Below are 25,983 nucleotides of genomic sequence, written 5' to 3'. Positions count from 1 at the left end.
GCCGCTTCAATCATGGTTCCTCTCCGTGTTCAACCCATTGACAGACTCACCAAACAAGTGGCTCACCGTACCGAGGGCCGTGACTTCCTCCCTCTTATGGTGGCTAGACTCCCAAAACGTGTGCATAGGTATGCCCTTCGTCCAGCCCCAACCACAAATGACCCTGACGACGGATGCGTCCATGGAAGGCTGGGGTGCACACCTTCGGGATCTATGTGTGAGAGAAAAGTGGTCCCTGCAGGAGCGTGCTTTTCACATAAACGCGCTCGAAATGTTGGCTGTCGAAAAGGCTCTCAAGGCATTCGAACCTACCGTCACAGGCAAAGTGATTCTGCTCAGGACCGACAACACAACGGTAATGTACTATATCAACAAACAGGGAGGCACCAAATCCAGAACTCTCCTGGACATCACGTTGAGGATCTGGGACTGGTGCATCCACAGACACATCCTTCTCCAGGCGATTCACTTACCAGGAGAAGAAAACATCTTAGCAGATCAACTCAGCAGAACATCAACCTGCCACGAGTGGCGGCTTCACCCAGAGACAGTCGGCGACCTATTTTGCAGGTGGGGAGCCCCCCAGGTCGACCTGTTTGCGACAGCCTCCAACACTCACTGTCCCCAGTTCTGTTCTCGGATGCGACACGAGAGTCCTCTCGGAGATGCATTCGCCTTCGATTGGTCCCGGGAAACGATTTATGCCTTCCCCCCGTTTCCGCTGCTGACCAGGGTGGTGTCCAAGATGTCGAGGGAGAGAGTCGATGCGATCCTCATCACCCCGTGGTGGCCGAGACAACCGTGGTTTCCGCTGCTTCTCCACCTTTCCAACGGCGAGTTTCTCCGGCTGGAGCCGAGGCTGGACCTTCTCACTCTCCAAGGGGGGAGGGTTCGGCATCCCGACATCGATTCGCTGCCGATGGTGGCTTGGAGGCTCCTGCATTAACGGCGCTGACACCTTCGGTGCGGAGGGTGATCCGTGCCGCGCATAGGCCTGCGACTCAGAGATCCTATGCCTCCAAATGGAAGAGGTTCCTTTCTTTCCTTGCTGAAAGGAATCTATCGCCAGAGAGCATCACTGTGCCAGTGGTGCTTGACTTTCTGATGTCATTGCTGGATGCGGGGCTATGTCTCACATCCGTCAAATGTTATCTGTCTGCTATTTGTTCTCATTTTCAATATGATGGTTTGCCTTCCTTTTTCAGGGACCCCTTGGTAAAAAAACTTTTTAAAAGGGTGTAATAACCTCTACCCCCAGGTTTCTCTCCCTGCCCCGGCTTGGAGCTTGGAGATTGTGTTGTCCGCCCTCCAATCCAAGCCCTTTGAGCCCTTGGCCACAACGGACTTAAGACTATTAACTTGGAAGACAGTCTTCCTGGTGGCCATCACTTCGGCTCGCCGGGCGGGAGAACTTTGTGCCCTGCGGAGGGATGAGCCATTCCTCCGGTTCCACAAGGACAAGGTGGTGCTCCGGACTGATATCACCTTCCTACCTAAGGTGGTCTCCCTGTTCCACATGTGTCAGGACATTGTGTTGCCAACCTTGGCTTCGAACCCGACAACGGTGGAGGAACGTAGCCTCCATATGCTGGACGTTAGGAGAGCCTTGGCCTTCTACTTGGACAGGACTATGGGTTCGAGCCGTTCCGAAAGACTCTTCCAATGTTATTCGGAACCAAGAAAGGGCTTGCCGGTGTCGCCCCAGAGACTCTCGAAATGGGTGGCCAGCACCATCCGCCTTTGTTATGAACTGTCGGGGAAACCGATACCGGTCAAGGTCCGCTCGCATGCGACCAGGGCGGTTGCGGCATCTTCTGCCTTTCTAGCGGGCATTCCGTTAGATGATGTTTGCAAGGCTGCGGTCTGGTCCCAGCCATTGACCTTTATAAAACACTATAGACTGGACACTAGGGCAATTCGGGACGCAGCCTTTGGGAGGGCTGTCTTGGTTTCTGGGTTGCATTGATGACTTGTTTGTACCTTTGAATTGGTCTATAATGTGCTCACTTGTGTTCGCTTTCAGGGACATTGAGTTGCATAACCTTATAAATTCTCCTCAGTTCTGCAGAGGTTATTCACTGTTATTGTAGTTTATGCTTGCGCAATGCCTTTGGGTATGGTCGTGCGTGACCCTGCATGCCCTCTTTATGCCCTACATGTCATGTTTGCACTGAGTGTTGTACAAAAAACAGTACGACTCTTTATGGTTCACAGTTTATTGTTGTAATAAATTTACTTGGTTTACCATAGCTTGGGTTTCAGGACACTCCCTCCGCCGTATACCTAAGCTTGTCAGTCTAAACCCATTTGTATGATTCGCAGAGACCACGAAGAAGAAGGACAGGTTACTCACCTGTAACGGTATTTCTTCGAGTGGTCATCTGCGAATTCATACAAATCCCGCCCATCCTCCCCTCGGTGTCCTGCTCACTTTGGCTCTGTCTTACATCGCCTACTTGGCGGAAAAAATTTGGAACTGGGGAAAAGAGCGGGAACCGGGGCTTTATAGGAGGGGGGGGCGGGGTTACCGCCAAAAAGTTTCTATATGTTGCAAAGTGTACTTTGCCCAGTGATTCTAGAAGTATCCGAACAGCACTGCGCAGGCGCAGTGAAACCCATTTGTATGAATTCGCAGATGACCACTCGAAGAAATACCGTTACAGGTGAGTAACCTGTCCATACACACACACACACACACATACATATACACACACACACACATAATAAAAATATTAGAATTATGTTTTTAAAGTTGTTTCACCAGCCAAATCCTGACATACAACATTGCTGAAATGATGGCAGCGGGGCTGAACCTTAGCTCGGTTTGGGTTCTGCAGTTCTCCCTCCTAATGAAAGCCTTTCGTTTGCACCTGCAGTGAATTCCATCACAATGAATCTTGTTAAAACTAAGGATCTCTTTAGGCCTTTTTAGACCTTGTACCTGCCGAAAATTAATAACCAGTAAGCTGAATTCTGAACACTTAAGGCTATTGTGCAGCAGGCATTTTTCTCATAAAATGTGTACTGGTAGTTTTTACAGCTGCATTTAAAAGTTAGAAGCCCTTCATTTGATGTGTATAAAGTTGGAAGAAACTGATCTTCAGGGGGAGTCCTTCTTGCAGTCCCCAAAATTGATCTCCAAGCCTAGTTATACGAGGGCTTTGGAATCTTAAATAAACACACATCATGTCTGATTTAGGGAACCCTAGATGAAGCAGAAAGCTACATATTGAGCTTTTCGTAAGTAATAATTTGGCCCATGAATAGAGCTTCTGAAAGTTCCTCTTTTGGATTGCAACTTCCAGAGTTTCTAAATACTCATACTTAATACTTCATACATAAATACATACATACAGTACATACACAAATAACTCATACTCATTGGCCATGCAGGCAGAGGAATGCTGAGAGTTATAGGACCTCTTCTAAAATGTAATCTATATTGTCACCATCATCAAGAACATTACTGTTCTAAGTGAGTACTTCATTGAAAATGACTTTGGAATATAACACGTGACAAATGTGGGAGTTGTTGTCCAAAAAGTAACTTTTCTAAGCTTTTCTCATGTACACTGTTACTGGCAATAAAAGCACATGTTGCTATCCTGTTTCAGACTAGGGACTGAAGTGTCAAAATCAACTTGAAGGTATCCATTGAATTTCTTTTTTCGTCAGCATTCAACCATTTCAGCACCCACTTGACTGACAGCTTCTGCATAGCCAACTGCTCATGATTTATAAACCCTATGCATTCCTGAGATATCTCTAGTGTTTCAGCAAATGTTTTAGCTGAGATTCACTGATCACACACTCAACAGTTCCAGGAGTTAATGCTGCTGATGGCCTCCCAGACCTTGCTGCATCTTTGGTCTCAAAATCTTCATGTGAAAAGTTGGCACACCACTTCTTCTCAGTAGAATATGACAGGCACTTGTCACACAATGTTTGCATCATATGCTCATGAATTTCCTTTGAATCATAGAAGCATAGAGTTGGAAGAGACCATAAGGGCCATCCAGTCCAACCCCCTCCCATGCAGGAACTCTCAGTCCAAGCATCCCCATTGACAGATGATACACTGATACAAGCACTGATACAAAATAGTTATCCACATCATTCAATATAGAATAAGGTGGACAACTATTCTAAACACTTCTCTGAAGATGCAAGCCACAAATGCTGGTGAAACGTCAGGAATAAACTTCCAGAACATGGCCACATAGCCCGAAAACCCCACAAAAAAACTATGGATGCCATTCCTAAAAGCCTTCGACTTCATATTCTAAACACTCTTCTTGAGTACATCAGTACACCAAATGTATTTTCAAAGAACTGAAGCATAAGGTTTCCCACCACCATCATTAAAAAAAAAAATCGCCTCTGGTTGTATCATGTTAGAGTTGAGCAGACAATGCCAGTTTAAGTAATTTTGGTATTGCTCATTGAGAGGCCAGAGCAGGATTGGAGCATGTGTGGTCCCTCAGATATTGGTCTACAATTGTTATCATCCTTGAACTTTGGCTGTGATGACTAGAACATACAGAGCTAAAGCCCCAGCAACACCCAGAGGACCACACATCCCTTAACCCTGGGCTAGAATGGGACTGTGAATTCATGAATGTCTGAAAATTTTTGAATGCATCTGTTCCCAGCAGGGGTATAGTTCTGAGACATAGCTGTGTTAGTCTAGAATATTAGTTTGCAAAGGAATCTTGTAGTACCTCGGAAACAAACTGTACAAAAGAAGTTGCACCATAAGCTTTCATAGACTTTGGCCTGAAATAGACCAAGTCTATGAAAGCTTATGCTACAACTTCTATTGCTTAATTAGTCTTGGAAGTACAAGAATCCTGTGCATACTATTTTCCCAGCAGTAAGTGACACTGTATTATGTGTTTACTGTAGTTCAGCTGGAGGCCCATAAGGAAATTTTGGAAAAGAAGTGTCTAGCTATTAATTGCCATGACAAAGCTGTTAGGAGGGGAAAGAGTGATGTCTCTTCACTACATTTAGAAGCCATTGCTAAAAAAGCTTTTCTTAGGTGTACCTTTGCATGCAAGAAGTGAATGGTTTCAGCTTCCATTTGCTTTGGGGATGAAAGAGATAAGCTTCCTTTTCTAATGTGCTCTGTTTCTGGTAAGGATCATGAATCCTCTCTCAGTGCCCACCCCAACGGGCAGTAACTTATTAAGGAATACAACACCAAGTACTCAGCTGCAAGCAAACATCTAACTGAAATTAAGGCTCAAATGGTATAGAGAGGCAGCTTTCTTGGCCCAGTCATTTTCCCAGTGAGGTAGAATAACCATTTCTCCTAGATTAGAGCCCTTTGTTTGAATGGTTTAAAGAACAAGAGGAACAGAAAGAAGGCACCTTGAAATGGGCTACCAATAGTTAAGCACTTAAGCTGCCTACATACCCTAAAGGTGCCAGATCCTATCTGATGTGGGAAGCTAAGCAGGATCAGTGCTGGTTAGCACTTCGATAGGATACTGCCAACAAATACCAGATCGTGTAGGCTACATTTCAGAGGAAGGAACTGGCAAAACCATGTCTGAGTATTCCTGGCTTAAGAAAAGCCTATCAAATTCAGGGATTCACCATAAAATGACAGGCAACTTGGAGGCACATATACACACACAGTTAATTTAGCTAATTATTTAAGTAATTTAAATAATTGGCTAATTTGAACCTGTACACAGTTTTTCTGTAAATCTGTGCCTTTGCTCCCCCCCCCCCCCCCCACATTTGTTCAGCAAGCTCTTTTAATCAATTGATATTTGTTGTATTCTTTCTAAATCTGATGTTGTGAAGGTTGACCTTCTATTTCTAGCCATTTGCGGGTGATTAGGTCATAGACAGGGGTAACACAGAACTATAATGAGTGGGAGAAGATTCTCTTTCATTTGGTCTTAGCATAGCATTTTCTAGCATCATTTGAGTACAGACATAATTCTATTGACTTCTGACTAGAAATGCCCATTAGGAAGGTTTGGGGCTATGGTGCGAAGCAGACGGCTGGGAAGGAGCAGCCTCTGGCTGCATTTGGGCTGGCACCATGGCGATTGCATGACCCACTCCCAAAGTGGGCCACCACCTGCAGTCCCAAGATGCATGCCACAGGAACCGAATTAAAATGGCTCCTTTTTGACCCAGTCCTTTGGGCCAGAGAATGGCATCGGAGTGGCTTCTGACCTCTTTGGCGACATGCATCACCTAAACACCGTGTCCCCAAAGTAGCCAGAAGCTGCTTCTTTTGGCCTGTGTGTTTTGGACCTACATTTTTCATAGTATATCCAACATACTGACTGACTGGCATCCATGATATTGCCTGCCCTGCAGTTTGTTTAAACTAATCAGTGTCCATTTTTTTTCTCTTTGCAAACAATCTGCCTTTTGGAGAGTAGATCAGAACAATAATCCTGCAAATATAAGTAATCCTACTTATGTTTGACCTGAAAACCAAGGCATATGTCTGAAAACTAGTGAAGCATCACCTGAATTGTCTGTTGGCTAATGAAGTATAAATCAAGCACCAGTGTACTGTAATCTGCAAAGGTTAATTGTGTTTTCATACCCTTTCCAACACTTTTTAAAATACCTGTTTTGTATGTTTTGCTTAGATGCTCAGCCTTCAGATGGAGAAAGGGAAGTATGGAACCAAGTCAATGCTGTCTTACAGGATTCAGAAAGCATGCTGTCCGACCTGCAGTCTTACAAAGGAGCTGGACAAGAGATTAGAGATGTGCGTTAAACCATACAGTGACACCAAAGCTTTTCTAAGAAGAAAAAAAAAGATTTAAATAATCTGAAGTGGTGCCCCCCTCCCCAGTTTGCATACCCAAGGACTGTACTGAAGCTCTTTTTTTAAGTGTGGGTTCATAAGTTGCAAAATTTAAAACTACAAATTGTGAGGACATTCATGTTCATTGCACATAAACCCATCAAAGATGGAAAAAAACAAACCAATAACCTCATTAAAATATGTGCTAGCACTTCTTAGAATTAAGGCCAACCCCAAATTTGACTCACATAGATTTCTTCACTTTATGGTACAGGTGTAGATGCTGTGCATTTCATCTGTGCCTGGAAGTGAGTGGGTTTGTTTTGTTTTGTTTTGTTTTGGGTTGGCCTTAATTCTAAGAAGTGCAAGCACATATTTTAATGACTCAAGTAATGGATGATGGAACCTGTGCACTTCCATTGGCAAGAGGGTTTCTGACATACCTGCCGGGGTGTGGTAAACTTCAAAGAGAGATTTTATATAGCTGTGACTTCAAATATAGTCTTTACCATAGCATGATGAGGTGATGTATGTGCCTTTTTGTTTTATCTTAGAATCATAGAATCACAGAGTTGGAAGAGACCGCAAGGGCCATCCAGTCCAACCCCCTGCCATGCAGGAACTCTCAGTCAAAGCATCCCTGACAGATGGCCATCCAGCCTCTGCTTAAACACCTCCAAGGAGGAAGACTCCACTACACTCCGAGGGAGTGTGTTCCACTGTCGAACAGCCCTTACTGTCAGGAAGTTCTTCCTAAGATCTTACAGGATCTTATGAATGATGATGTGCTCTTAATTTATAAAGCACTATCAATCTATATAATACTTTACAGAATAGCATTTGCAAGGAAAAAAACACATAATAAGAGTCTGCCCTGTAAGCTTAAAGTGGGAAGGACAAGGGTAACAAAATGTACTGCAGAAATATTCCAGCTTGAGACCACTTTAACTGCCCTGGCTCGGTGCTTGGGAATTCTGGGAACTGTAGTTTTGTGAGACATTTAGCTTGCTTTCTCAGAGAGCTCTGGTGCCACAATAAACTATAATTGCCAGATTACCTAGCACTGAGCCAGTGCAGTTAAAGTAGTCTCAAACTGGATTTTTTCTGCAGTATGTTTTGGACCAAAGAAAAACAGTTAGAACCGTTCTTCTAATACATTTGGGGTGATTCATATGCCTTCAAAAGTAATTTCAGGAGGCACCTGTTAGTGGTGGATTGGTCCAAAGCCAATGATCAAGTAGGAATATCTCTTTCCTTTTTTGATATCTTCCTTTCTGTTTTTCTCCCTATAGGTTGAAAAGGGGAGGGATACATCATTCAGTGGGGGTGGGGTGATGTTGGGTTAAGAAATGTATAAAATTAGGGCTGCAGTTCACCCATCCCATCATAAATGAATTTGAGACATTTCTTTCAGGGATACGCAAATTTGTGTATTTGCTAACTTACTCTTTTGCTGTTCTGTGCACTCTTATGTATTTGATATTTCTCAGATGCTATCTATCTGAGCAATGCGTACCCACCCTTATAAAGTAAATAAACTGGATTAAATTTTCACTGTGTTTCTTTTCCAGGCAATACAAAATCCAAATGATATCCAGCTTCAGGAAAGAGCCTGGAATTCAGTGTGTCCTCTGGTTGTGAGGTTGAAGAGGTTCTACGAATTTTCTCTTCGACTAGGTAAGAAGCTACCTGTTAGCATCAAAGGAATGTAGTAGCTTCTGAATGTTCAGTTAGATTATCCTCTGCTCCACTACTTAGACAGTGGCATTCTGTTTTCTTTCTTTTGAAATATATGCTCCTCAATGGTGTTTTTGCTGTTGTTGTTGTTGCTTAGATAAGTGCATTTGTTCATTCTCCTGTTTTTTGTCTAGTGGCTTACTGCTAATCTTAAAAAATCTCTTTTAATACCCTTAGGAATAGTATTGTATTGCTAGCCATCTGTAAGCAAGAAAATGATGCCTCTTTAATACATGGGTTTAGAGGACTGGAAAGAGGCCACCAAAAAGGAAAGTCTTGAAAATATTGCATAAAATTTCCAGAAAGGAAGCCGCTTTAGTTTATTACGACAACAGCAAACAAGAATTTTGTGGCATCTTAAAACTAATTCATTTATGGCATAGGTTTCATTGAATCAGTCACATCAGTTCCATATGATAAAGTAAGTTATATTCCATGAAAGTGTATATTATAAAAGTGTATTTGGAAGAGGAGGTGTTTCTTCTAAGAGCTTGTCTGCTCTAAAGATATACACAGGACTCATCCTGGTCCCAGCGCAGTCTCTCCAGATGACATACAGCCATGTCTGTTTTAAGCCATATATCCAGTGTTAAGAGAACCCACAGTTTATTCCAGAGTCTCCAAGAAACTTAGGAGTGCCTCCAGTTCTTTTGGCTGCCTGGACAGCTGGATTGGTTGCTAGTTGGATAGGTTCTGTTAGCCTGACAGTAAACATGTCCCATTTCCCTTACCCTGCACTGAGCAATGCAAGAAAGGGGTTAGATCCTCTTTGGAGCAACTGCCACTACTGCATTGCTGGACAAGCAGCTCCCTGTGAGAGCCTGACCATTCTGAGATCAGAATAGGGTGCCCATATGATCAACAAGGAGGAGGTAGAGCAATTCCCTCCTTGTTGGTCCCATGTCTGGTCACCCCATTCTGACCCCAGCAGATGTGACCTGCAGCAGAAGCAATGGCAATGGATAGGCTCTTGCAGGGAACTGCTTGGCTTGTGAGGCTGCAGCATTGGTAGTAGCACTACCAAGGGGGATGGGCTAGCAAGGCTGAAGCAGTGTTGGCTCAGTTGGCCCATGTACACAATGATGTGGCATTGCACCGGATTCAGCCCAGTGTGTGTGGATGCTGTCGTGGTTGGTCTGGAGGTAATCTGAGGCATAATGCTCTGGACTGCCCTCAGATTAAGCAGCCATTGTAGATATGCCTTATAACGACTTTGTTTAGCTTTGTTTATTAAATTATAGCTTTATTTATTAAATTATAAGTTATTCATACTTTGGATAATTTGCCTCCCTCCTTGAATATCCTCTGTAGTTTTTATAGAGGTACATTGTCTTTACACCTTTAATCAGTTAAGTAAAAGGTCAGACAATCTGTAATTCTTTTAAAATTATTTTATTAGCTGACACAGTTGTACCAAACAGAGGCATATAGAAGTTCATGTGCTATAATTTGAAGGGCTCTGCTTTTGAAATAGAAATAAAGTTACATGTTTGTCTCTCTGTGTGTGCATTGTTTTCCCCCAGAGAAAGCACTGCAGAGCTTACTGGAATCTTTGACTTGTCCTCCCTATACACCAACTCAGCACTTAGAGAGAGAACAGGCCTTAGCAAAGCAGTTTGCAGAGATCTTACATTTCACTCTCCGCTTTGATGAACTCAAGGTTGGTAATAGGAAGAGATAATCAACTAAGACAAAAATATCTTATTGCTTTATTGATTTAAAAGCTCTGGAGACTGATTCTCCTCTTGTTTTCTTTTTCTCTTGTTCTCTTCTATTAAGATGAGAAACCCAGCAATTCAAAATGACTTCAGCTATTATCGGAGGACACTGAGCCGCAACAGAATAAACAACATGCATGTAAGTAAACTCTTCCTCTTGGGAATTTGGGAGACCATACTGTACTGGGAGACTGTGGCCAAGATCCTGTGGTCTAACTGTGCTGTACTCTACTGCTTCTGCCAAAATTGGTGATGCCTCTTCCCTCCTTTTATGTGCCTTATATTCTAGAGGTCTGAGGGATGCTCTGGAACAGCTTTTTGACCTTATAGAGAACTATAGCAGAAAGGGGAAGAAAGTCTTGATTCTGTGTTAGTATTAATATAGATGTACATAGCTGAATATGGAACTATCTTGAGCCTTGTATAAGCAGTAGTGTTGCCAGGTTTTCACAACAAAAAGGGTCAGTCAAAATTCATGACATATGGGATTGACAATTAGGAAGTAGTTATTAACAAGTTGGTATTCAACCCCAAAACCAAATGCAAATATAGATTTCATGTGTTTCTTTAAAATTAACATATTGCCCATATCCATAAATTACATAGTGCACACAGTTCTGTATGAAGATCTCACACCACAAAATACAGGATTTTTTGGTGTCTTGTTTGGTCTGTATACATGCTAAATATCCCTTATCAGAAATGCTTGGGACAAGAAGTGTTTTGGATTTTGGGTTTTATTTTATTTTTTGGGATTTTGGAATATCTGTGTTTGCATACACATACATTATGAGCTATCTTGGAAACAGGACCGAAGTGTAAACACACAATTAATTAATGTTTCATATACATTTTAAATACTTTTGTGCATGAAACAAAATCTTTGTATATTGAACCATCAGAAAGCAGAGGTGTCACTATTTTGGATTTGGTTTTTGGATTTTGGCAACTGTGCCCCGTGAAAGTGGAAAAACCATGAATATATATAAATAAAAATTGCAGATGCTGGTTTTTTTTTTTTTTAACATGAGAGAACACTTCTCCAGTAATTTCTGGGTCCTCCATTGTGACTCTATGGCCATTTCTGCCAGAAGTTGATCATAGAATTTCACTAGTGAACTTAGAGATTCCTAGAGAGAACATCTTAATCAAACCTGCAAAAGAGAAGTCAGTGAATGTAGGGGGCCAACAATATTTTGGATTTCAGAATTCTGGATAAGGGAGACTCAACCAGTAACAGGAAAAGCTTTCCAAATCTCAAATAAGGGACATCCTTTATAATAAGGGACACCTGTAAACCCTAAGAAATGAACATTGGAAGCTGTCTTTCACCAGATCAGTGTCTATCTCAGTATCGCTTTTACACACTGACAGCTGTACTGCAGTGTTTCCCCAGCCTTTGCTGAATATGCTTCAGTTTCAAACTGGGCTGTTCTGTATGTACATCATATGCCACTAGTGAGCTATTGCCCCTTCCTGATGTTTCTATTTACTTGTATCTGCAGGGTATAAAGAGTTATTTTAAGTGTACTTAAGGACTTGTGCATATTCATTAGGATTTTAAAATTTATCTTCTTTAAACTATCCTTTTTCTTCGATGGTTTCATGAAAAGTATTTGAAAAATCATCAAAAATGTGTTTTTCAAGTGTGGCAGCTCAGGGCTTATTCTGCACAAAATTCACATATGGTTGCCTTGCCCAGAAAATAGCATTTTCTAGGCAAGAAACAAGATTTTTTTCATAGGAAATTATATTTCTATGTACTGTAGATGTGCTTTTTTTCGTGCACAGAAGTTGTTTCCTGTGCAGAAAATGCTATAATTGAGAACTTACTTTGCACAGAATTCACAAATAGTTGATTTGCAGAAAAAACAGCATTTTCTATGCAGGAACCAGCTATCTTGTACAGAAATATATTTCTCAAATCAGGAAGAAAATTGCTAAAATTACTCAATAAGAAAGGGGGACAAAACATACTGCCCAAAAAGGGCTGATTGGGGCTACCCCGGAGCCAGTCGCTCCTGAGCCATGGCAACCACACACCGTGACCACAATCTTCTCTGGAGCCGGTCCTATTTGAGCTAGTAAAAAGCCGCTTTAAGCGGCTTGGCCACAAGACACTGGCAGCATGCAGCATGTAAACATCATGCCCCTGAAACGTCCTGAAGCCTCACCCTTGTGATTGCTGGTCAGCTTCCGGGTGTCTTGGGAGCAAAATGATGGACTGGTCGCTTGGTCAACTGACCAATAATCTATTCTGGCAGCCACTGGAGTAGAATTATTTTCTTTCTTTCTTTCTTTCTTTCTCTTTTCTTTTCTTTTCTTTTCTTTTTAAAATAGAATTTCTTTGTTTTTCTTATCAGCTCGACATTGAGAGTGAAGTGAACAACGAGATGGCTAATAGAATGTCCCTGTTTTATGCAGAAGCTACACCGGTGCTGAAAACTCTGAGCAATGCCACAACACGTTTTGTTGCAGAAGTCAGTGGTGCTTTTATTTATTTTTTTCATTTGCTCAGTTAAAACTGTTTTGTACCACTTTCTTCAAAATGGTTTACGATATTATAGTGTTAAGAACAAAAATGCCATAAAGTCTAGTGATGAAACAGTGATAAAACAGTAACATATGTTATTAAAATCACTTGCAGTAACTTATTCTGTTGCCAATCAGGAAATTTTTAATATTTCCTTTTTAATTTTTTTTTAAATGGAACCAAATTATGGTAAATGATAGAATGACTGGGATTATTATTTCTCTTGGTTTGTTTTTAATCTTCCTAGAACAAAACTTTGCCACTCGAGAATACAACTGACTGTCTGAGTACAATGGCCAGTGTATGTAAAGTCATGCTGGAAACACCGTAAGTTGTTTATGAGCAATGGTCACATATGTTTTCATTTTATTTATTTATGTATTTACTTTGATGTAATGCCTCAAAGAAATCTGAATTTACTAAACGTTTGTAGAAGTAGTTCATTTATAACCTTCTCTCTAAGGGTAGAAAAAGGGAGTAAAACAGGCAGATTATTTCAGAGAGTATGAAAGAAGCATTGTAGACTTGGCTGTTCGCTTTCATCTCCCTATCAGCCGTAGTTAAACAATTTTTGAGTTTTTTTTTTTCATGCATTGAAAAACATACAAAATATGTGTGAACAAATACACTGGTGTTAAAGAAACTTAGTGGGCATGCATACAAAGTGTTTACCTCCTGCTGCTGCTGCTTCTATTGTTTATTTATAGTGCCATTATCTAGGGAAATTCTATGTATAGCCTGCCATCACACCATACTGTTCCTAGTCCACTCCATTACTTAATGGGTGCAAGACATACGTGGGGGAGTCGTCAGTATCTCTTTTCTACATCTGTTAATCTGGAATACAAGTAGACCTGAAAGAGGGATGAGATACAAAAGACGATGAGGGACACTAGCCTCTACCCCACCCCAAATTTCCCTGTGTTCCTCTCTGTATAGAACTTGAAGGAGAAAACTCTGAACAGAGATTCAAAAAAGTATTAATAGGGAAGTGAGTAACACCATGAGAAATGTGGAGAATAAAAAACAACAAAAGCCTTTAGGCAAAGTAATGTATAAGAATATATAACAATTTATAAGATTATATACAGTCAAATGACATCTATATAATTATTTCAATGCAAATAAACAAATGGCAACTATATAATTGCTTCAGCTATAAAGTATAAGTAAGGGAGTATGCAATACAAAATAATAGCCCCATACAGACAGGCCAAAATAAAGTTTCCATGTTGTGAAACGTCTTTATTTTTATTTTGTTTCTTTCATTTATTAAAATATTTATATCTCGGCTGTATCATAGGATTCCAGGGTAATGTACAGTTTAAATCACATTTTAAATTTTAAAACCATTTACAATGCAAAGCAGCAAAGAATAATTTAAGCAGACTAGAAACTTATTTTGAGCATTATTCCATGACAAAAGAAGGCTGAAATAGTGCAAGAGAGTAGTGACTTTCTTTACGCCTTTCCACGTGTTGTTTTAGCACTTCCATTGGTTTCCCGAGGTAGACAGTCGTAAAAGCGTGTCTTTTGTCGATTTTTCCAGTGCGACAAAAGACACATTTTTACAGCCATCTCTGTGAGAAAGAGAATAGAAGCGCTACAGCAGCATGCAGAGAGGCACAGAGAAAGCCACTACTCTCATGCTCCATTTCGGCCTTTTTTTCTCATGCGATAAGGCTGTTAGAAACATTCACAAGTAGAAACAACTTAACCAAAAAGGCTGTTTTCGACAGTCTTTGCTAGCATTGATTCAGTTGTAATTATAACTATAGCTGCTTAAAGTTTTTGTCCTTCATCACCAGATGTGACCGAATTCCCCAAAACTTTGTCTCCTCACTCTTCCTCGCTGCTGCACATGGCAACTCACCATACTGAGTTGCTAGAGGTATACAAGGGCCTTCAATTTCCTATAATAATTGGGCATGGTTATAGACCCAGTGCATTATAGGATGCGGGATTCAGTTCTGTTTTGTGTGAATGAGCATAAATTGAGGATGGGCTGAACTGTACTTTGTGATTTAAATTGGGATTGCCAGAATAAAAGTTGGAGAGGGCTCCTGTTTTCATTGTCAAGGACAGAGAGGCAGTATATAAGTAAAGTTTTATTTTTTATTTATTATTATTGGTTGTGGGGAGAAGGAATTTCTGTAGAGGTTGCTTTTTATCTGGTTGTGTGACAAGTAACACCTGCTGAAATTCCTTCTGCTGCACAGCCATTAAAGGGCCAGGAGCCCTCTTCAGTTTTAACCCTATTTTAAAAACACAGTACCTAATCCAAGTCATCATCCATGTTTAATATTACTTTAATGGTTCTTGTATGCTTATTGTCATGTTTTCAAAAGACTCTTTGACTGAGGTTTTTCCAAGCTGAGGCAAAAATGTTTATAAAGATCTTTTTTTCTCTAAGTCGACAAAGGACATACTGGATAAGAGTTTAATGCTTAAGTTAATTACGCTAGCCCTGCTATCAATATATCTTTAAAGTACAAATATTTAAAGTGGGGCGGGGGGAGATACAGCAGGACAGAAAGGGATGGGTCAGAGTTCTTTAAAACAGGTCACTTTCCATATGACTTACCCTTCTAGCCCATTGTATATTTTTACAAGCTTTGATGTTTGGAAATTGTCAGGGAGACCTAATGAACCTTGTGCTCATCACCCATGCTGACATGATTGTTTATAGACAGTGCAAACATTTGCACTTCATCTTTTCCTAACTTTTTGTTTATTTATTATTTGAAACATTATCACTATTCCCTGCTGTTTGAAACTTTAGGACATCCATCCATACATCCATGTTATGAATCTCTAATCCATGTTACAAATCTCTAAAAATCAGCGTTCCTGTAAAGTAGCCTAAAATAACAGTTTTGTGGCAAAAACTGCAGAAAAGATCCTGAGGCAACTTTAAATATTGAATATTAAAATTTCCTAATGCTGCTTGTTCAGCTCGGTAATGAGAAATTACAGAGGCTGGCTTTGGGTTTTTTGTTTTTCTGAAAAGAGAGAACATTGGAGACTTATGGTGCATTTCTAATACTTGTTTGATTTCAGAACAAGGGAAGGAAACTGCAGAGAATCCATTAACACACACACCCAGCTCTCCTGAGGGCCATGTAGTCACTCCCAGTACATCACTTCTTGTTCTGGGATCTGCCAAAAATATGACCAAGTTTCACATTTATTTTGAGTTTTGGAGTGGCCATGGGAGGAAGGAGACCCAAATTATCACTTTTTTGTGGCAGTGTTTTGTTTTGTTTTTATTATAAATTTTTATTATTAAAAATACACATTATACGTAATATATACAATATAATACAATTATGACCACAAACAAATATGAAAGAAATCAAAAACAAAACAGACCAACAAAAAAGAAAAACAATAATAATACAACCAAGACATACAAAAATAAACATATAATAATTAACTATACATTATGCTCTAGTCTTATTGCTCTATTGCAAGAGTTTATTCGTTACTTCTCTCTCTATTCTCTATATCCTATCTTAACCATCTCATCTTACCTTAAACTCTCCCTTTCCACTTTCCTTCCTCTATCACTTCTCTCCTATCTCTTTCTCTTATCTAAAACTCTACCTACTCTTACCTTCCTCTTCACTTACTTTATCTTCCTCTTATCTTAATCAACATTCTTCTATTCTAATCTCTAAACTCTTCGTAGATTATTTCTTATTTTCTTCAATTCTTTGTGGCAGTGTTTTTAAGCTTCTTTGGCTACATTATATTTTTAAAAGCATTCTAGGAGTTCTGGGGGCCTCCAGGAGCCACAAAATGAGTCCCAGAATAGGCATGTGGCCTGAGGTCCACACTTTGCCCCTGTTGTAAAATATACCATGAAGCCATTGTGTGTGTGTGTAGTGTGCCTTCAAGCCATTTCCAACATGGCGACTCTAAGGCTAACCTATCATGAGGTTTTCTTGGGAAGATTTGTTCAAAGGAGGTTTGTCATTGCCTGCCCCTGAGAGCATATGATTTGCCTAAGGCAGACCTGCACAACTTGGCAGTATGAAAGGGCCAATATTAAAATAAATTAAGTTCTTCAGGCAGCAGATAGGTTTAAATTAACTATTAATAAATATTAGCTAATATTTTCATATTAATTCTGTCCTTCTCTTCCTCTGCCTGACCCTTTCCTCAAGAGAAAGCCGAGCAGTGGAGGAGCATTGCGAGTGTTCACCCATCCTCATCTTCCACTTGGCCTTCTCAGGAGAAAGCCTAGCAGTGGAGGAGCCTTGTAGGGCAAGTATTTGCCTGTCTTCCTCCTCCTCTGCAATCTGGCCTCCTCCTCAGGAGAAATCCAGATGTTGGAGGAGCCTTGCTCAGTAAGCATTTGCTTGTCCTTCTCCTCTGCTGCCTGGCTTTCTCCTCAGGAGAATGCCAAACATTGGAGGAGCCTTGAAGTCTTTCCACATCCTCGCAGGCCACCCAAAATCCTTTGGCGGGCTGCTTGCAGCTGGCCAAGTGGGGAATCATAGTAGAGAATCTAGTAGAGTACAGGAAGCCATAGTAGAGGAAAATTCATTTGTGTAAGGAAGGAGCATGGCCACTAATCTTGAATCAGGTCTACAGAGAGTATATATACATCCTAAGCATGCTTTGCCTCTCTTTCAAACTTGGGTCTGAACTCTTTCTCTACCGCCTACTGCTACCTAGAGGATGTTAATTTTTCATGCTAGATATTACATTCTTAAGTGCTACAGAAGAAACCCCAGCATATCAAGGTATGTTAATATGAGGCAAAATCCTATGTAGGATTTGGGGATGCATAAGCACCATAGTTAGGGTGCTATGCAGTGAATATCAGACCAATTCCCCCAGTCACTATTTACTGAAAATCAGCCACTGTGATTTGTGGAGTCTGTTCCCGAGTTGCTTAGAATTAAGAAGCAGCTGGCTGGCATTTCTACCCTGTCTAGTGAGTGATTTTTGGTGCAACAGACTGAAGCAGAACCCCAGTTACAATTCTCCCTCAAACCAGCAAAAGCTTGCATAAGGGGGATGAGTACGATCGATCCAGGATTCACTACATAACATCCTAACTACTGTACCATGCTTACTAATATGTAAATCCTATTAGACATATATAAATCTCTCTCATCTTTGTGAGTTACTTTTCATTTCCCCTTTGTTACAAATTCGTTTGATTTTCCAGGAATAGTTGAGGTGCCAGTTTCTTTGAGGTCATTGTCATTTAACTTTAATTTTATCATGAATTAAACCCCTTTGCTAATTTGAAAGTGAAATTGTTTAATTTGAAAGAGGAAATCAAGGCACAATAAAAGCTGTGATTGATCCCACTCCCCCTTCATTTTTTTCCAGAGAATACAGAAGTAGATTCACCAGTGAAGAAAGCCTTATGTTCTGCATGAGAGTCATGGTTGGCGTCATCATTCTGTATGACCACGTTCATCCTGTGGGAGCTTTTTGCAAGGCCTCCAAGATAGATGTAAGAATAATGTAGACCAGAGTTTTCTAGTTCTCAGCAAAAATTCATGGGTATTGTCAAGAGGACAGTGGATGTGTTAGTCATGAGCTGTTTTCTAGGCTTAGAAAAAACAGCAGAGTAACCTTGGCAAACGCATACATGCATATTAACAAATCCACATTTGCTGAGATGGTGTGTGTGTGTGTGTGTGTGTGTGTGTGTGTTGGTTGGCAGGCGCTGGGGGTCTGCAAGCACACATTCATTCTTCTGTATACCTGTTTTCTGCTGCAAATGCTTTTCCAAACTGAGTTCTTTTCTCATTTCATAACCTGGCTACAGTGAGGGAACATAACATTGAAAGGGAATTGGTAGGTGAGGATATTGAGAAAAGAGTTAACTACATGTTAACTCCCTAACTCCCTACCTCGACCGGGGAGACCTTGAAACTGTTGTACACGCCCTGGTAACCTCTAGGTTGGATTTCTGCAATGCGCTCTACATGGGGCAACCCTTGTACCATACTCGGAAGCTGCAACTTGTGCAGAATATGGCAGCCCGTCTGGTCACTGGCACTGCCAGGGCCAGTCATATAACACCTGTCCTTAAAGACTTACATTGGCTGCCTATTTGCTTCCGGGCGCAATACAAGGTGTTGGTAATCACCTATAAAGCCCTAAATGGCTTGGGCCCAGGGTACCTGGAGGACCGCCTCTCTCCGTACAATCCGCCCCGCGCACTTCGATCTTCAGGGCAGCTACTGCTAAGAGTTCCAGAGGTGAAATATAATTCCACCTCTAGGAGGGCTTTCTCCATCTTAGCCCCAAACCTCTGGAACGCGCTGCCCTTCGAGCTCCGCTCAGCCACCTCCCTAGCCCAATTTAGGAAGGGGCTAAAAACCCATCTATTCGAACAAGCCTACCCCTGACCAGTAATTCCCCCCCCCCCCCCGTTGTCAGCATTGTATGCCGCCATGATAATTTTATTATTTTTATTGAATTGTTTTTAATGTATTTGTATGGTCTTTTGATTAATTGTATGCTATTGGATGCTGTTCACCGCCCTGATTTTCAGAAGGGCGGTATACAAATAAAATTTTATTATATTATTATTATTATTTTATTTGAAGAATAGGTGGGAGACCTGATCGTCTGCCTTTAATGTCACTCAGTCAGTGCAGTCCTTAGTCTGTGCTTCCCAACTATTCTGAGTTCCCCCTGGATGTACTTGTCATAGAATTTTGAGAGAGCCCTGTGAAATCTTCTCCCACCATGAAGACGATATTTTGAATTGACTCAAAACTGAAAATGACAGGAAGAGGAGCTTACAATCACCTATGAATACCACCCAGAGATTAGTTGTTACAGGGCAGCCTAGAAACAGAATAAATTGTGTGAAGAACAAAAGAGAGCTATGTGATCTCATGGCTGTCTGCAAGTAGAATCAGTCTGTGTTTCATTCACATTCTGACTAGATAATTACACGTGGGATTCTTACCCACCCTTTTTAAAAAACGAATTAGGATTTATTCTTGAATATGTTTTTCCTCAGATGAAGGGTTGCATAAAGGTTTTAAGGGAAGAGCCACCAGACACTGTTGAAGGACTCTTGAACGCACTCAGGTAAGTGTTTTTCTTAATTTTTCCTAGTCTGGTTGTTTTATATTCATAATGTGTGTGGCACCACCCACAGAGTAATAAAATTAAAATTGACGGATTGCAATTTGGAGAAGCTCTCCTGTTTGTTGTCAGTGTAACTGGAAATCTTTCCTGCTGCAGGAGGCCAAGGTGGTGGGATGCTGTAATATGGGATGAGTACTAGAGCAGAATTGGGCTGCATACTGGTTGAGATGTGTAAGTGGGTTTGCAGAACTAGAGCTTGGAGACATAATTTGGGGGGGAGCTATATCCCCAGAATTCTGCAGACAAACAGCATGACTGCTGGCCATGCTGGCTAGGAGATTCTGGGAGCTGAAATCCAAAAGGGTAATTTTTCTAAGGTTTGCACAGGGCCATAGGTTTTTAAGTATCAGAATGGGAAGGGAGGAAAATGGGGTAATACAAGTTCACCAAGGAAAAAGGTATGGCATAATTATGGGGATGAAGAAGGGAAAGGGGATAGGAAGTGGTAAAGGAAGTAGATGGAGGCTGGACCGGCACACAAGATGTGGAGAAAGGAGATGTGCTTGCAGTATCTTGCAAAGCAGCAAGATGTGGCAGCATCCTTTATCCAGGCAATGAATGAAGCGTGAAAATGATTGTGGTTCAAATTCACATGATAAGAGTTTTAACTATCCCTTTTTGTAACTTCTAGGTTCACCACGAAACATCTGAACGATGAATCTACTTCAAAACAAGTTCGAGCTATGCTTCAGTAGCACCCTCCTTTGACAAATGGACTTTTGTATTATTTAGAGAACATGTTTGTTTACATAATTTAATAGTGTGTGGTGTTAATACATATGCGTAGTTTACACAATAGAACAACTGGTTTCTTCCTGTTGCTGTAATATGTGGACTTTGTATCAATAACATGACTGACTGACTGTAGCCACAGCAACTTCTTTATATGGCTAGTCTTGATTTTCAACCGTTTTAAAAGATACCTTTAATTTGAATATATGAATAACAACATGGTCTATGTGCCTTGCTTTTTTGTTGTTGGTTGGTTGGGATTTGTTTGTTTGTTTTTGTGGAAGTATGCAGAAGTTCTTTGTTGTGGTTTCTGAGCAGTTCCACAAATGGGCATGCCATAGAGCTTGGAAGCATAACTTTGTGGCCTATAACTCCTGGAACCCTTCAATCAGATGGCCAGTGGAGATATTGGGGATTCTGACATTAGTAGTCCAAGAAGGTAAATGTTTTCAAGCTCTGGCTTATAAAGACCGTGGTGTATAGAATCTTGTACAGGCTGACAGGACTTGATCACTCTTCCCTCAACTAAATCTGTAGCCATTGAGTGTATCACACAATGGATACTGAGTACATTAGTCCCTTTGACACTAATACACAGATTGTGTAAGGTGTTGAGGCCCTCTGTTTAGGTGGAAGGGGTCTCCTTTTCCTGATAACTTAAAGAAGTTATGCAAAGGGGCCTGCATATGTACATCTAATTTTTTTTAAAAAAAATACAACAAACAACAAACAAACTAAGCCTTCTGTAGTCATATGTCTGCAGAGTGCCTTTTGGCAAGTAAGTGTAATATGAATTATTGATACAAAGAAATATTGGTCTGGTTCAGATGTATATATCTTAGCTTATTGAGCCAAGATATGCAAAAGCCTTGTGCCCACACATTCTATAATTGTGCCATTCAGTCCTCCTCCTCTGCATGCTGCAGTTCACCATGGCTGTTTCATCCAGATTGGGAAACTTCTCATTACCAGAACTGAATCAAGCCTAGATCTTAAAATAACTTCAAACTGTTGGAGGAAAAGAGTGCACAGACAAAATACTGGAGAACAAAGCTCATATATATCTCAGCTTAGGGCAAAACATAACAAACATCTGAATCAGGCCAATATGTGGGAATGCTCAGAAGTCCAACAAGAGGTGGGCAGCACTGTTGTATATATCTTTACCTGGTTTTGTATGCTCTCATTATAAATTGCACTGAGATTGGCTTTGTTCTATATGAAATTTCTTGCTTTTCTCTTTATGCTTTTCTTCACTGCTCAGAGATCTCTGCATGTGACAGGTGATGCCACTCATATTTATTAACCAGACAGTGTACCAGACTTGGTGTTCACATGTTCCCTCACTGTGGAAATCTGTTGATGCAGGCTTAGATTCAGCATAGGCCTCCTAGCCCAGCCTATTTATAAGTCCCTATGAAGTCGTTTGGGAATCACAAGGACGAAACTTCCCGAAGAACCAATTCTTTTGGGCACCATTTGTGAAAGATTTATTTAGCGGAAGCTTCACATCATTTGAGGCTCACTGCAAGCCATTTAAACTCAGTCACTTCTTTTAATTGTTTTGTATATTTTAATGTTTTCAGTTGTCCTTACAGAGTTTCTGTTGAGCCACATGACAGGATGTTAGAAAATTACAAAATAAACAATAAGCTGTTCTCTGTTTTTTAGTTCCTGTGGGTCAAATCTTGATTATATTTGTGGTGTAATAGTTGGGTAGAGAAATTTCCAAAGGCTGACAGGACCTGATCATTCTGCCCTCAACTAAATCTGTAGCCATTGTGTGATACACTCAATGTATCACACAATATGATACCATGTGATGCCATGTGATCTTGAGAAGAGGGAGAGAATTGACTGTATCAGCATTACTCTCGTTTTTAATGCCTCCACTCCTATGATATAAACTTCCCCTTTCTTGCATGAACACTTGGGTATTGGGAAGCTGCTCTGAAAATTAATGGTTTCCTTTCTTGGCAACAACATCCTAAAGAGAACACACAAATCTAAGTTATTTTCAGTATTATATAGTTTTAATATTAGGAAGCCAGTGCATAAATTCCTGATTAAACAACCCAGGGTCTATTCACACTACACTGCCATGGTTCCATCCGGTGAATTCCTGGGATTGGTAGTTTAGGAAAAGTCATTTAGAATTCTCCAACAGGGTCCTCTAGTGACTCAACAGACTACAGATACCAGGAATCCATAGGATGGAACCATGGCAGTTAAAGTGGAATAATAGTGCTATAATACTGTAGTGTGAAAGGGCTTCGGGTTTCTGCCATGGGCATGTAGAGACGTGTTGCTGAAAAGGGCATGTTATCTCACACATATTACCTTTCCGCATAGTGGAGACAAACATCTAGAAATAAATACTCTTAAAATGTATTTAAAAGGTTATGCTCCATAAGCCCTAAAATGTTTATTGTCTCGGAATATCAGATAGCTTTGAAATGTGTTGATATTGCCAACACATGCCATTTTCTTGGACGTTTGATGCCATCCAGCTATAATGCATGAGAATACAGCTGTTACTGTTGGTAATAAATCCACTGCTTTTCTTAGGTTCAGAAACCAGATGCAACTTAGCATCAAGACAAACATTTTGCACAGCACAGACTTAAAGTGTGTACATTACACAGCGCTTGTGTGCTGTTCTACCACACTGACATTGCAGGTGCTTACTTCAGGTTAATAAAGGATAAGATGATGGGGAAAAATGATTCCATTATGATTTGCTTACAGGAATGTCAATCAATTCCATTTATTGATGTGTACATCAGTTGGCCACTGTGTGGAACATGAGCTTTATGTTTCATTTCCAAATGTCGCATTTCCAGATAGCAAAGTGTCTGCACTCAGCTGTGTTTCTTGTATTACAGACTGGAGTCCCCAGTCAAAGAGCACTTTTTTGCCATTTTCACTTTTGAATATATCTTCAGAGTGATGTGCAGCAGTTGTGATGTGGGTAGCTTATACAGTTTTTTTTAAGTATGACAGCTTTTGTGTATGGCATATGGTATTTATATATTTAAATTATGTAGTTTGCCAAATTATTACTTTGTTGTTATTCTGAATTAGTCAGGTTTGTGCAGGCTGGCTGACATGTCTTTATGTGAGTAGGTGGAAACTTGGGACTCTGACAATGTAGACAGGTAAGATCGTCTAGGCTGGAAACTACAGTGTCTCACTACAAATCCAAAAGCTAAATATTTCAGATTAGTCATGGTGATGTTGGTTTGGAGGAAGTTATTTGGGTTTCAACCTTTCAGGCCTTAGTACAAATTGCTTAGGGCAAGGGTAGCTTTCTAGTTGTATTTCTCTCCTTTAATTTGTACAGGGGTCTGTTCTGATTTGAACCAGCCTCTGTTCTGAAATATTAACAACTGCCAGTACATGATGTGATGTGATCTAGCCTACCTTTGATTGCAGATGAACACAAAGGCCTTGGCTGTTCTTGAGACCCAGTGAATAAACCCTGGATGTTCAGAGGAACTAGGGCATCATGATTGATGGTTTATATAAAGGTAGATTCCAATAACGGTGAGAGAGTGTGCCCACTAACAAAGAATAAAGAACTGCAACACACTGTTCCTTCACTGTGTGACCTGACCTCATTCAAAGGGAAAAGCGAGATAAAATAATCAGCAAACTGATTACTGAATTGACATTTCTTGTCCTCTATTCCCTGATATTCTAAAAATTACCTCCTTGGAGATACCCCAAGTATCTCTGACTGATCATGCTGACTGAGGGATTCTGGGAATTGTAATATGGGAATTTAAAAGCACACTCCCAGTTTTTAGAGTGCTGCATATAGGAGTATTTCTGTGGTATCACTAGTTCCATATTCTGTTGCTAACATGTCAAAATGGCTTGATGCAAGAGAAAAGGTGCTAGGAGTTTATTAGGGAAGTAGGGAGCAGTGGAAGGAAAAATAGTTACTGCAGATCCACTGCTTATCTCTACACACATTAAGCAACCTGTTTCTGTGCTACAAGAAAATAGAAAGGCTACACCAACTCTGTACATATGCTGGCGATGTGATAGATTTACATGGCTGAGTACTCACGATTTAGCTGTACTTGGAATTAATGTTTTAACAATGCTAATAAAGGTCAGAAGAAGCAACTTTTATTGTCTTCTATATAATAAAAAGTTCTAAAAGCTATTTTGTGATAGTGGCAAGCTGTGCATACCTATCAGTGCGCTATAAGAAATGTTTGTTTTGAGGTTTATGGAAATAATTTTTTTAATTATATTTATTATTTGGGTAGGTACAATATATCATTGTAAACAGATATATGCAGTTTGACAGACAAAATACAAATGAAATGAGGTGAAAAGTGTAATATCTTCTTATTATTCCCAAAGGGCCTAGCCGTGGTGATCTAACTGGAAATGTGCCATTGTAAGTTTTAAAATTTCTGGGCTGCTGTTTGTAGTAATTCACAATACTATAAAAGAACAAAGTAAGGCCATTTAAACTAGATAAAACACAGCATAAAAATAACAGGTAAGGCAAATATAACTTCAAGAAATAGACTCTTGGGGTTTTTTTCCCAGCTGGTGCTCAGGAATGATAATAATGCACATTGGGCCTTTTGCATTACCTTTTCCATGCAAATATATTAACAATTGAATCCTTGTGCGCTCATCAAATATCCACCCAGAACCCATATACATGCTCAAAATTTTCTGTACAGAATAGCAGGACCCTCTAAAGCAGATTTTGGGGCCTGCATGGGGAGGAGGGAAAGGAACTTCTACTGTGAGTGGAAGCTTTGGCACAAAAGTTTGGCTTTAGCACTTGGGTAAAAAGCTGGAGGCGGGGGCAGAATTTGCAATGGGAATCAGGGGTCTGAAATAATGCAAGTACTTGCTATCTGATCTGGGTCAAATTAATATAAAGTGTAGATAAAATTGACATTGATACTCAAAGCACAATTGGTTTTAAATCTAATCAAAAGACTCTTGACTAATCGTTTATTCCTGGGATTTCAAGCAGGTACGTGGCTTTGGAGTAATCTGAATGACTTTCAGGCCAATTCCAACTCGGTGAATGTCGTAACATCTCCAGATTGGGTGTTTAATGTTTGATATTTGGTTAAGCCACCACATTAGAATAGAAATGTAATCATGTTGGTCTGAGCAATAGGATTAATGCTTACCCCATAGGGTAACAGTTGCATACTCTAGAACCTGGGTGGGAGAGGCGGGATATAAATAATAATAATAATAATAATAATAATAATAATAATAATTCTTTGCAAGCATGCCCACTTCATTCCATCTTTAGGAGGGTGAGAGTTTGGCCAAGTGTCTCCTTGTTGGGTCAGCTG

The 25,983-nt window shown here is 40.4% G+C and overlaps 1 protein-coding gene across 4 annotated transcripts in view; it reads left to right on the top strand.

The window, feature by feature from the left end:
- CYRIA (CYFIP related Rac1 interactor A) overlaps positions 1-22,308 on the top strand; it is a 91,661-nt gene extending 69,353 nt beyond the window's left edge. For all 4 annotated transcript variants that reach the window (XM_042464309.1, XM_042464329.1, XM_042464323.1 and 1 more), the window contains 9 exons: positions 6,624-6,745; positions 8,356-8,461; positions 10,045-10,181; positions 10,301-10,378; positions 12,603-12,719; positions 13,020-13,099; positions 18,122-18,248; positions 19,776-19,846; positions 20,538-22,308. In XM_042464309.1, the coding sequence (XP_042320243.1) occupies positions 6,624-6,745; positions 8,356-8,461; positions 10,045-10,181; positions 10,301-10,378; positions 12,603-12,719; positions 13,020-13,099; positions 18,122-18,248; positions 19,776-19,846; positions 20,538-20,601 (902 nt within the window). In that variant the 3' untranslated portion in view covers positions 20,602-22,308. The remainder of the gene's footprint in view (positions 1-6,623; positions 6,746-8,355; positions 8,462-10,044; positions 10,182-10,300; positions 10,379-12,602; positions 12,720-13,019; positions 13,100-18,121; positions 18,249-19,775; positions 19,847-20,537) is intronic.
- The last annotated feature ends 3,675 nt before the right edge of the window (positions 22,309-25,983 follow it).

This window comes from Sceloporus undulatus, chromosome 1, assembly GCF_019175285.1.
Source record: "Sceloporus undulatus isolate JIND9_A2432 ecotype Alabama chromosome 1, SceUnd_v1.1, whole genome shotgun sequence".
Classification (NCBI taxonomy): Eukaryota; Metazoa; Chordata; class Lepidosauria; order Squamata; family Phrynosomatidae; genus Sceloporus; species Sceloporus undulatus.
This window is presented reverse-complemented; position numbering and strand designations above follow the sequence as displayed.